At 41.1% G+C, this 12000-nt stretch overlaps 1 protein-coding gene across 3 annotated transcripts in view; it reads right to left on the bottom strand.

Moving 5' to 3' along the window:
- Positions 1-947: 947 nt before the first annotated feature.
- RPS6KA6 (ribosomal protein S6 kinase A6) overlaps positions 948-12000 on the bottom strand; it is a 36156-nt gene continuing 25103 nt past the window's right edge. For 2 of the 3 annotated variants that reach the window (XM_064426510.1, XM_064426512.1), the window contains exons 14-22: positions 11486-11610; positions 11073-11198; positions 10534-10623; positions 9743-9901; positions 9155-9316; positions 8689-8765; positions 7877-7994; positions 6716-6856; positions 948-5884 (exon numbers count right to left, since the gene is read on the bottom strand). In XM_064426510.1, coding sequence (XP_064282580.1) covers positions 5759-5884; positions 6716-6856; positions 7877-7994; positions 8689-8765; positions 9155-9316; positions 9743-9901; positions 10534-10623; positions 11073-11198; positions 11486-11610 — 1124 coding nt within the window. In that variant the 3' untranslated portion in view covers positions 948-5758. The remainder of the gene's footprint in view (positions 5885-6715; positions 6857-7876; positions 7995-8688; positions 8766-9154; positions 9317-9742; positions 9902-10533; positions 10624-11072; positions 11199-11485; positions 11611-12000) is intronic. The other variant, XM_064426511.1, reaches the window with a different exon arrangement.

Below are 12000 nucleotides of genomic sequence, written 5' to 3'. Positions count from 1 at the left end.
CCTTACACCCAGCAACACCTTCACCAAGCCTGCAGATCTCAATACCTGAGACTTTTAAAAATTATTTTAATGGTTTTGCCAATTTGATTCGTTTTTCTACCTGACTTGAATGAAATCAAATCATGACAATGTGGGAAACTTGTACCTGCTGCCTCCTCTGTGGCTCCAGTCCCTCCCTTCTTCTGCCTCTTGTGTGAGCAAACAGCACCTGGGAGATGGACCTGAGTAAAGGTGGGAAAACCTTCCTGTGCATTCAAAAAAATAACGTATCTATAAACCACTGTGAATACCAACAGCAGCAGCACTTATCAAATACCTCAGGAGCATTTTAAACCCAGTTTTTTTATGTCATTCCTGCCACTTGTAATGCAAGTGTCTATTTTCAAAGGATCAGATCTTTGCAGGAAAATTATTTCCTCTTAATATATGGAGTCAAATTTAATAGACTTTATTAGACAAATGTTATAGAGTTTATATTTAAAAAGCACAGAGGTAGATGATCCCACCCTGAGGTAACACATCAATCCTACCACTGAATGTCTGCTTTGCTGCAAGTATGGCATGAAACACTTGACTGAATATCAATTTATAAATAGCTCTTGATGTATGTGAGGTTTTTGGCAAGGTTTATGAAATAATTCATATACATTTAATTTAGAAATGTTTGCTCATTGTTTTTTATATCCATTTGAAAAACAGAAGCAAACTTCCAAAGCAGAAGTGATGGATTTCTGTCAATTACCAAATGTTATGAATTTGCAACCCTTTTATTCTAGTACTCAAGGAACTGCCAGCTAATTAAAACTGTACCTTTATGATTATTCAGGAAGTTTGACAAAAATAAATACAATTTTGAGTTTGCCTTTGGTGTGCTGTAATTGAAGGCAGCAGTGCCAAGAGAAACACCACTGCACTGCCAGAGCCAGCCTTGCAAGAAGAGGAGAACGTAGTACAATGCAAACTTTAATGTCAATATATACAGAGCTTTAAAGAAAACATTTCTTTTAAAATTAAATGAAATAAATACAGTATGATACAAAATCCACAATATGCTTAAGAGAAGGAAATGACAGTTACAATATCTGATAACGGGGACCTTGTGTAGAGTTTCATCTTTGAAGTACCTCAGAGCATGGAATTCATTGCACACTGGTCTCAATTAATGCCCTTTATGGAGATTCAGCCACGTGCCAGGAGAGTTTCAGCTCTAACCAGAGCATCAGTGCAAGATGCCAAAGTGCTTGGGACAGTAAGACAATGCAATTAATTAATTAACTAGCAAACACTGCTCAAAAGTCTAATGAAAAACACCCAAACCTGAACACTTGGTCCTGCAAAGCAGATCCACCTCCAGCATCCTCGAGAGAAAAACCCCACGAGAGAATTCAGGGTTATTCAAACTCACTATTGGTAATAAGCTATTGCCCAAAAATTAATAATTAAGAGACATAATCAATTAAGTATCTTTTAAAGCTTTCAGAGAAAGTTTGTTTTCATTACACAGGAAAAATCTCAAGAAAACCAGCTGCTGATGATTTTGTGGGAGACTTTCTAAATATGCAAATTATTATAATATTCAATCAGCTTCAGACATACATTAAGGGTGAGGGTTTTCAAAATTCAATCCATTCTTCTATTCCCAAGGAACAGCAGGATTTGGAGAAGCAAATATTTAAAAATAACTGGAGCAGGGACAGATGTTGATGCAGAAGGCTGGTGGGGCATGAATGAAGTGCAGGGGTGCTACCAACAGCTATCAGTGCACACCTCAAGGAGCTTTGGAACAAACTTAAGGAGAATTTTGTGTTTTTAACCCTACGGAGCTCCTACAGGATTACAGGACTCTATTATGATCACAGCTTCAGAAGCTTTCTGGAAACTTTGAGAAAGAAAACCTGCTCCTCCCTCCCCTCCCACAAATATTTGCAAACTTTTAGTTCTGGGTAGGACTGAAAAGCTTAAGTGCTACAGAAATACATAAAACCTGTGTTTGCATTGATGTTTTAGCCTAATTTCACTGATACAAACCAGGAGAATTATTTAAGCTTGTGTAATTAATTTAACACAGCTCTACAGACCAGTCTCTAAGCACACTGCAAGGAACTCCCACCTGCTGAAGTTTGTTAGAGGTTATTTTAAGTACTGGACAGCTGAAGATCAGCTTTGGAAAAGGAATTAAAACATGGAAGACAGAATTCAAGCTCAACATGACTGACCTGGGTGAGGTTTTGGATGCCTTCTCTGGCTGCAAGAACATTCAAACAAGAGGCCTCAAAGGAAGAGCAGGCTCAGCCCCCTGCACCTCCTGGCATGGGCAAGGGGAATTCACTGATTTTGAGCAAAATGGGAGAAAGAAGGAAACCACACAAGCCACAGATGAGGGGCTGGACTGCACCCAAGCAGGGCAGCTCTCAGGAAGGGCCCTGGGGCCCCGCCATGGTGCCACTGCAGTTTCTGGACATGGAACAGGAATACAACAGAGCTCCTCACTTTATACCCAAGGGATACCTGAAGGTACAAACTGAGATATCCTGGGGTGAAAGAACAGCAAAAGAGGTCCTGAGCCTACTCCAGCTCCAGTGGGAATCTGCTTTCTGTGCACCAGAGCTGGAACTTACTGATAATGATCATCACCAAACACCAGAGCAGGAGCTTTTTTTGGCAGGAAGCCACGGCCAAAATCATCTATAATTTAAGATTTACTTCTGTGGAAATTCCTTTAGTCTGAATGCCTACTTCTATATAATTATGAAATTTGTGAAAATTTGACTTTTTTTCCTAACTCAGTAAGGCAGTAAGAACATCACCAGTTTGTAAACTTGAACTGTGCCCAGATGATGTGAAAGAATTTCCACCAACCTTTCACTGCAGCCAGAGCATTTTCCCGTTACCTGCTCTTCCATCTCGAACCTTTAACTGACAGCTCATGAGCAGACCATGCTACTTTTAGACACCAAAACCTAAGCTGGGAAAGAAAGGGATGAGAAACAAGGAATTCCCAAAGGAGCCTCACAAAGATGATCCTTAAATACAATAAAAGTAAACTGCAAGTGAACTCTGTGTTCCTGCATATCCCAAATATTTCCAGGACTGATATGCTGAAATAGAGCAAGGGAAGTTTTCCCCCTAAATAAGGATTATAATTGGCATACCAGGGTGCACTGGCCTGTCAGAAGTAACACATCCATATGCTTTCAGACAATAAGACAACTCTGTAATGTTGCTTTACCCCTGGAGTGCCACTTGCACTAAAGGCCAGCAGTGACATAAAACAGGGATAACTTTCCAGGAAATGTTTTAAATACTCAGCAATGAATCAGAACATCCATCTAGTTTGTGTTCTTTTCCTCTCACCACCTTTGTGCTGCACATCAAGAACAACTTGAGTCCCTTCAGCTGCTTCCAACTGCTCTTGTGCAAAATGCTTTTAAGGTGCTTATTCTGTGGTGCTTCTAAGCAAGCTAAAAGAAAATACCAACAGAAACACTGGTAAATGATTCATGGGTAAAGCCATTAAAGACCAGCTGCTGCCTTACAGGAAAGCTGAAGACAATTCAAGTTTGACATTCTCATTGTATGCCAGGCCTTGCATTACCTCTTATCCCCAACACAGCTTTTAGGACTACATTTCAACCCACAGTACACCTTGACCTGGGCTCAGGGGGTTTAATGTCCATCACTTTTGCATTTTTTTGAGTGAATTCAAATTCTTCTGGCAGTCATCTTTAAATTTACATTAAAATGACCCTGACAGAATGTTGGACAAGAGGTTTCCAGGCATTCTTGCTGGAAAAAGTCTTCATTAAGGAAAAGGAGGATGCAGCAGCTGCAAAAGGGGCAGATTTTGTACTAAACAAAGAGCTTTCCAGGAAGCAGTTGTGTTCTTTGATAAGTTTTCAAGCATTTCAAACAGGCACCTCAAAACTAGGCACAAATGGCCCCTAAAGCTTCCAACAGCTATCAAACACTCAAGAAATTCCATCTGGGGGATGTTCTGCGTGACACAAAGAGCACACCTATGTTTGCTATATCATTAAGTCTCAAATCTACATATATTCATACCTAACTATTTGGCCAGATAATGTCCATCTTCCCCCACCACAACAGAAGAAAGCAGCTCATCTAAAAGTACTTCCAACACCACCAAGTCCTCCACAGGTATAAGCAAAAACCAGCCAACACCTCTAGTGAGATGGGAGTTACCACCACCACTCCTGGAGCTTGGGCCAGAATTCTCCTGGAAGTTTTTTTTTTTTTGCTGTCTCAAAACACTGATTTCTGTCAGCCCTGGGATTTTGCACTTGAAAATTCAATGATGACAAATGATTCTGAACTATGTCTGAGTTTTGGTCACTGCACAGCCTAATGTCACTAATATATTTAATATTTATAATCATCCTGCTATGTCACTACAACTGCTCAGTGTCTACAACTTTTGAGAACACTTCTAAGTATCTCAGCATGAACTACCAGCAGTTAGCATTGGTTTGGAGTCAGGAAACCCCAAGGTAATTCTGGCCCTGAAATGAATTTCCTCTCCTTCCCAGCATTTGGGAACAGCTGAAGTCCTAACACCAGACAGAGAGGGTGAGTGAGTGCTGGCCACAGGATGCTGAAAGGAATTTGTCCATAACTGTGAAATTCCTTGGTCAGAATTCCCTTATCTGGGCACACAGCAAGGCTTATTTATTTTCCCAAGCTACCCCTACAGTTAGGCAAAGAGAATTTTGCATTTCTGTTCTGTAATATTTGTACATGCGGCGAGAGAGTCAGAGAGAAGCAACCTTCTATTTAAAAAATCAAATAAATAAAAAATAAACCCCAAGTGCCAAGTTGGTTATAATAAAGTGTCAGTTTGTCTCATATGCCAAACAAACCTAATACTGGGTGTATTTAGTGGAAAGACTGCTGAGGAAAATAACACAGTAGTTGCATTAATGGATGGGAAATGTAAATAACAAAGGACTGAGCTGCATGATGCTGTTTTGAAGTGGCACCAATGTTTCTGAGAGCCTGAATTGTGACAGTTTATGCACATACTGACTTTCTCCAGCTCAGTGCAGGACACAATTTGTGGTAACAACCAGAAATGTTCATTTTCCTGTTAGGGACCATAACCAGCATTTCTTCTGGGTCACAAGAGATCAAATTGAAGTGCAGGATCTCGCACATCCCTTTGGTTTGTATTTCCACAGAAACTCCTCAGTTACTGGCACCATGCAAACACAGAGCTACCAAATCAGCAGTGATTAATGAACTCTGGCACATCACACTGCTCAACTCTGCATAATGGTCATGGACAAGGGAAAGGAATTGAGCTGAATCAATAGAGTGCCCAATCACAAAATGAAGAATTTGCCCTTCACAGCAGGGTCTGAAGGTGTGAAGCAAGAAAACTCACACTGACACTTTATGTACAACTTGGTCATTGGCAACGGTCCCCTAAACAATTTTTTTTTTAACTGAACCCAGCAAAACTATACAGGATGTGAAAGAATATTTGCAACAGATCTCAAAGGACAGTGTAGAGAAATTCAATATGGTGTACCTGATGTTTAAATTAACTTAACAGATACGGCCTGTAAAACAAACACAGTATGAACCTGTGGATTTTTTTTTTCTTTTTAAAAAAAGGACTTTTACAGAATTCAAGTAGTGTAGCAGGAAACCATAGATGCCTTTTGATCACAGGTCAGGCAAAATAGAGCCACTTGTTGGGTTCCCCCTTGCTTGTGTCTGCTCAGGTGTCCCAGTGGATCTATAAGTCTGTGGATGTGAGCTTTTTCATGCTCCGTCGCTGAGCTAAACTGGAGGCTGCCACAGGCTCCAGCACTGGCTGAAATGTCTTGTGATTCAGTGCAGAATATGTAGCAGCCATGGCTCCCTAGGGGAAAAGGAAATATGTAATAATAATTCATATATGTAGAAATTTTAATCAGAAAATAAAACAATTAAACATTAAATATTCAACTAACTCCAACAAAACCAAATGACTTATGCCAGGTCATGCGAATTCTCTCAAGTTTGTTAGGAGGAAAAAATTGTTGCTGAATCCTTCCAATGTCTTAAGCACGGGTGTCTTACACATCTTGTCCTTTCTCCTTCTTTTGTACCCCTTAGATGTAGGGGTCACCTGCTAATGTAGGTCAGAATTTGTATCTTTCAAGCCAGATTAGCACCAATTTCTCAAACACAGCCACTGCAGTGGCCACTCAGCTCCTGATTTCAGAAACAGCTCAAGGACTACCTTACACAAAACACACACAAAAATCTCTTTCCCTACACTGAAGGGGATTAATTATTAAAAACAATTATTTACTAATTTAATTTGTAGAGGGATTTTATACAAGGCCATGTAGGGCCAGGACAAGGGGAATGGCTTCCCACTGCCAGAGGCAGGGTTAGGTGGGACACTGGCAAGGAATTGTTCCCTGTGAGAGTGGGGAGGCCCTGGCACAGGTACCCAGAGAAGCTGTGGCTGCCCCTGGATCCCTGGGAGTGCCCAGGACAGGGCTTGGAGCAGCCTGGGACAGTGGAAAGTGTCCCTGCCCCAACCCAAACCATTCCACCATTCCATGAATTTGTCTCACTATGTAACTTCAATGTGTGAGTACTATGGAAAACAAATAGAAAAAATGAGATTTCTGCCTGTAGCTCTAAGCCAACTAACTCCTTGCACAGCCCCCAGCTGAAGCAGCATCCCAGGTGGCTTTACCTTTACTAGATGTGGGGCATCTTGCCTGTTGAGCTGGTAATGAGGCAGCTGGTCCCTGCAGGCAATCCAGGAATGCTTCAGCACCTGCTCGGCCGTGTACCGCTGGTGGGGATCCACGTGCAGCATGTGAGACAACAAGTCCTGCAGGCAAGGGAAACACAAACATTGCTCAGTCCACAGCTCCTCAGGGATGGCAGCCATGAGAGGAGCACCCGATGTGGAGGGATTAGCACAATGCCAACACACAGAGATCAGCAGACAAACGGGATCATTCTGTGCCCTGACACTGCAGAAGGCTGAGAACAATGTGTGGTACTATTGGAGCAGCTCAACAGAGCCAGCCTTGATTGCAAAGCAACTCACTGTTGTGCCTTTCATGTTTATTATGAATATAATCTTTAAAAGACTAGAAAGCCTATTCAAATGTAGCAGGCAGATTTTATGGAGGAAAGCTATTATTTGCAAATCTCTCTCCTTTTTCATTCTGCATTTTGGGCTCTGCTGTCTCCTTACCACAAATGAATTCAGGGACAGTGAGACACCAGCAAGGAATTTTTCCTTCAAGAAGCCACATAAAGCATAAAGCCAACAGCAATGGACACTTGTTTTTGCCTGTTGGAAGCATTAGCAACAAGCTACTGATTAATTACAACGTTGGTCCAAAGGAGAGGTGGGTGGGAAGGGCACAGAACAGAGACAGCAACAGTTTGAAATAAAACCAAAATATGAGCAAGCTGACAGAATGTTCCCTTTGTTTTAGGTACAAAATGTGAAGCATTCTTAAATACACAGAAGTGAATTTCTCATGCTAAAACAGCAAGAGCCAACAAGCATTCTGAATCACTCCTACTGAAATGAACAATAGTGCACTTCCAAAGGACTGGGAAAAAATATTTAAACATTAATATTTAATACTAAGGCTGATCTTTAAAAGGTAGCACTGGTGATTAAGATACCCACAGAGTGGGTCAACACCATCCCAGGGAATCTATATTCATTACAGATGGAGTCTTTAAATAAAATGTTGGAGCAGATATCCTTCCCTCCAATAAAGTCTGCAGATAATAATAACAAACTACACTTACAGAGCAGTCTAGCTGATAAAGCTCAGTAGATTTCATTGCAATTCTACAAAAACATAAAACCAAAACACATTTACACCTTTGCTGCATCTGAAACAGTGTCCCAGTTGCCTCCACTTAGAGAGAATTTTCCACTGCCTATCCGTACTAGGATCTCCTCAGGAGTATCATTGGGACCATTGGCAAATGGAGTATAGCTGGGGAGAGAAAAAAACCAACAAAACCACCTTGTTATACATAAAAACTGCAAGAAATTAGTAACATCTTGTGAATCAGAGTCAATATCCCACTGCCAACAGAAACATATCACAGAATATACACACATACTATTAAATATTAATATTTCTAATAGTAAAAGGGAAGTGCAGATTTATCAAGAGAATAATTTCCAATAGACAGATTTAGCCATAAGACTAAAAACCTGCTGCTCTTATGCTAGAGAAGAATTCAGCAAACATCTCTCATTTGGCCACTAGATGCTTCCTAGAGCTTCATCAGGTTTGGATGTTGAGGAAACTCCAGAGATCACAACCCAGAGTGTTCTACACAGGAATGCAGCAGGGGCAGGAGACACGAGGTCAGTAAATGGGATGGGGTGGGAGGACAGGAGGCTGGAGGGTAAAAAGAAACCCACCACATATTTTCACAGACTCCATTCCCTCCTGAAAACTGGGGGAAGTCTCTGGCACCCCCAAATCCTGCACTGGGAAGAGAAACCTTGATCCTGCTTGGAGCTAAATGTGGTTTATTTGGTTTTGACTCAGAGCTGCCTGTCCCACCTGCGTGTCTGTGTCATTCCACCAGCCAATGCCTCACCATTTCTATGGAAGCAAGGATTCAGGCAACATTCTGGGATTTAAGGTAAACAAAACAGCTCAGAAATATTCTCACCCTGCCAACATTGTGTAAAGGAGAACTCCCAAGCTCCATATGTCACAAGCAGCATCATATCCCTGTCTCATGAGAACCTATGAAACAAAGAGTGTTAAAGACTTGTCATACATTAAAAAAACACCCCAAAACAACACTAAGGAAGGGTAAGACCATCACTGGATCATGTCAGAGATTTGATTATTGATTTTCTAATCTACAGGTTGCAGTAAACATCAACATTTTGTGTTCCCAGATCATCTTTTAAGATTTTCACCAGGCTCACATCTTATTTTTGAGGGTGGACTCTGCTGTTTTTAAAGCAGGTTTATAATAAACACATGCATCAGTGTTTAAAAAGCATGCGTGATTATATTTTAAGAAAAGTAGCAGAATTGTTGAGGTTTTTTTCCAAGCATTACTGGAAAGTTTTAGCATTTGATGCACCAAAACCAGCACAATTAAAACACAGAGCAGCTTGAAATACCTCTGGTGCCACAAAGTTTGCAGTGTAGCAGGGAGTCAGAAGTAGTCCATTTTCTCCTCGAAGTTGTTTTGCAAATCCAAAATCACAAATCCTGATGGAATCAGCATTGTTTGAATCATCAGTGTATAAAATATTACTGGGTTTAAGGTCTCGGTGCACCACCTTTAAGCAAAGACATTTGAAAAGCCATCACTTAGGAGGAGCAGGTACATTCGTTGTAATTTGCAATTTATAAAAGCTGTTCTCTAGATGAATATACTTATGAGAGTTTTAAACAATATATAACTTTAAATTACCCAAAAATTCTAGTTCATAATAATGCAATAAAAACCTCCTGGCTCATAATGCAACTGGAACCAACACCACCACTTGGCAACAAGGAGAACAGGACAAAAATCTGCAGATTTATAAAATGCAGAGTCCAAAGGCTTTGCCAGCATAACAGGATGAGTTGTTTCTGTTATTCACCTTTGTGATAAAATATAAAACCTCTTAGCATGAAAACAAGCCAAGCACAGCACGGAGGGCAAGGGAGGGTAACTCCAGAGCTGTGCCAGGGCTGGGAGGGCTCCCTCACTCCTCACTCACCCCCTGGCAGTGCAGGTAGTCCACGGTCTTGGCGATGGTGAAGAGCACAGCGCTGGCCTCCCGCTCCGAGAAGAATTTCTGCCGCAGGATCCGGTCCAGCAGCTCCCCGCCCTTCATCAGCTCCGTCACCAGGTAGATGAATCTGCCATCATCATACACCTGGGGAGAGGTGAACAGGGCACTCACCCAGAACACACACAGGGCATTCTGACAAGGCAACATCTGTAGTTACACGTGCCCATGGATCCCCTCCTCCCACAGCACAGGCAGCGCAAACAGCAGGGGCTGCCAGAGCAGGGAGTGCAAGGCAGCTCCTGGGTCATCCTGGGAGCTCATGACTCAAGCTGTTAATTCATCACTCCCAATTCAAGTTGTTAATTCATCACTCTGAGTTACATTTTTTAGTGTAAGAGCTGCTGTTGGAAGAGGAGAGCAGCCTCACACTCCTGGCTGCTCCTCCCTTCCCAGGGCCATTCTGGCACAGACAGGACAACGTGCAGGCCACTGCTTTCTCAGGTTACCAACACACTGGCTGCTCCTTTGAAACAAGAAGAAATATGGCATTCCTAACCTTTACATCATTCCTCACTTCAAGCTGGTTAAACAGCCTTTAGAAAAATTAATATCAGGACAATGTTGTGTTTTGAGACAATTCCTCTACTGTTACATACTGCTCTCCCAGAAGATTTTTCTATGCAAAAGAAATTTAATGAATTCCAGTAAACTGCCTATATCTGCATTTATTTTTTCAGCACTGTCTAATAAGAGGCAGCAGAAAAGGAGGTACATACATCCTTTAAAGTAATAATATTTGGATGTTGCCCATAGCGCATGAGAATCTCGATTTCTTCTGAGGGATCCCTTTTGCTTTTATCAATTATCTGCAAAATATAACAGGAAAAACAACTTGCATAAACAAAATCTATTAAATAAAGACATTTTTTGTATTTATATTCTCATTTCAATATCAGCATAAGAAATTCTAGAGTTCATTACTTCTTGCTAATCATTAGTAATTCATCCTCCAGCTTCTCATCCCCATTTATTCATTTCTTGCTCTATCCTTGTTAAAATTCTGTCATTAATGCAGCCTGCCCTGCTCCACTGAACAAGGAAATGCTCTGGTCTGAAGCATCACTAATTCCCTGCAGCCCAGTTCCACCCCTGTAAATCTCACTTTATTTCAGTTGTTCCCATCATTGTACAGTATTTTCAGCATCCAAGACTGTAACTTATAAACTCACAAAAACACAGCAACTGGAAAACTCACAAATCTAAGTTTTCAAACCTACTAGAGCCAATATTTTCAGAGTGAAATTGATGCCAGTACCTTCACAGCAAACTCCATGTTTGTAGCTATGTGGACACATCTCTTGCAAACAGAGTAGGAGCCCACACCAATATCTTCCTTCAGTTCATAGACATCAGTGAACTGGGCACTGTTTCCATGAAGCTGCTTTAAAAAAAACACAAGAAAGTTGTTATCTAAAGCAACAAATTTCTCTTTGCCATTACACTGGTACCAACAGCAGAAGATTCTCCTGCTTGCTCATGATTTTTCTTTGAAATTCTTCCTCCAGAAAAACAGCAACTCACTTTTTAAAATTAAAAAATATCCCATGGAAGTATTTAACGAGACACATTTTATAATGGTCTCCTCAACAAAGCAAGAACAACTGTAATTACTGAACACTGGTCAGTCTTTGGCATGCCAAGGAAGCTTCCCAAAAAGCAAAGCATTACCTGGACTATGGGCAGGATATTGGTGAGGGGTGATATTTTATGGTCTTCTACAGTAGTAGTTGCAACAAAACTGAATCCCTTGAAGAGCTGGTGGGCGTTTGCACTGGGTGGGACCCCTGGAGAATCTGGGGCACACAGACACACAGGATTAGTGTGGCTACAGCAGGGCCACTGCAGAACATTCAGGAGAGGTGTGTTACAAAAACCATCTTGAGGGAAGGGAAGCAAGCAAGAGGAACACCAATGTTAAATAATAAATAAAACTTCTGGTTTTTATCTGTGCTCTTTTACTTCAATAACACAAACAAGTATTCCAGGTTTTCATCTAAAACTAAAAAGCACTGCAGGAATTTCTGTATGAACACATGTTTTAAGGAAGAAGTTTATTGAAACAGAACTACTTATGGAAAAGAACTAAAGATGATTGTCTTGTGCTCAACAGTTTTGTATAACAGAAGAACAACAAGAGAATGTGCAGCTTCAGTGGTGAATGAGCTGCTGCCAAGGCACAAGTG

This window comes from Passer domesticus, chromosome 7 (assembly GCF_036417665.1).
Source record: "Passer domesticus isolate bPasDom1 chromosome 7, bPasDom1.hap1, whole genome shotgun sequence".
NCBI classification, from domain to species: domain Eukaryota; kingdom Metazoa; phylum Chordata; class Aves; order Passeriformes; family Passeridae; genus Passer; species Passer domesticus.
The sequence above is the reverse complement of the archived record's forward strand: the minus strand, read 5'-3'. Positions and strand labels throughout refer to the sequence as shown.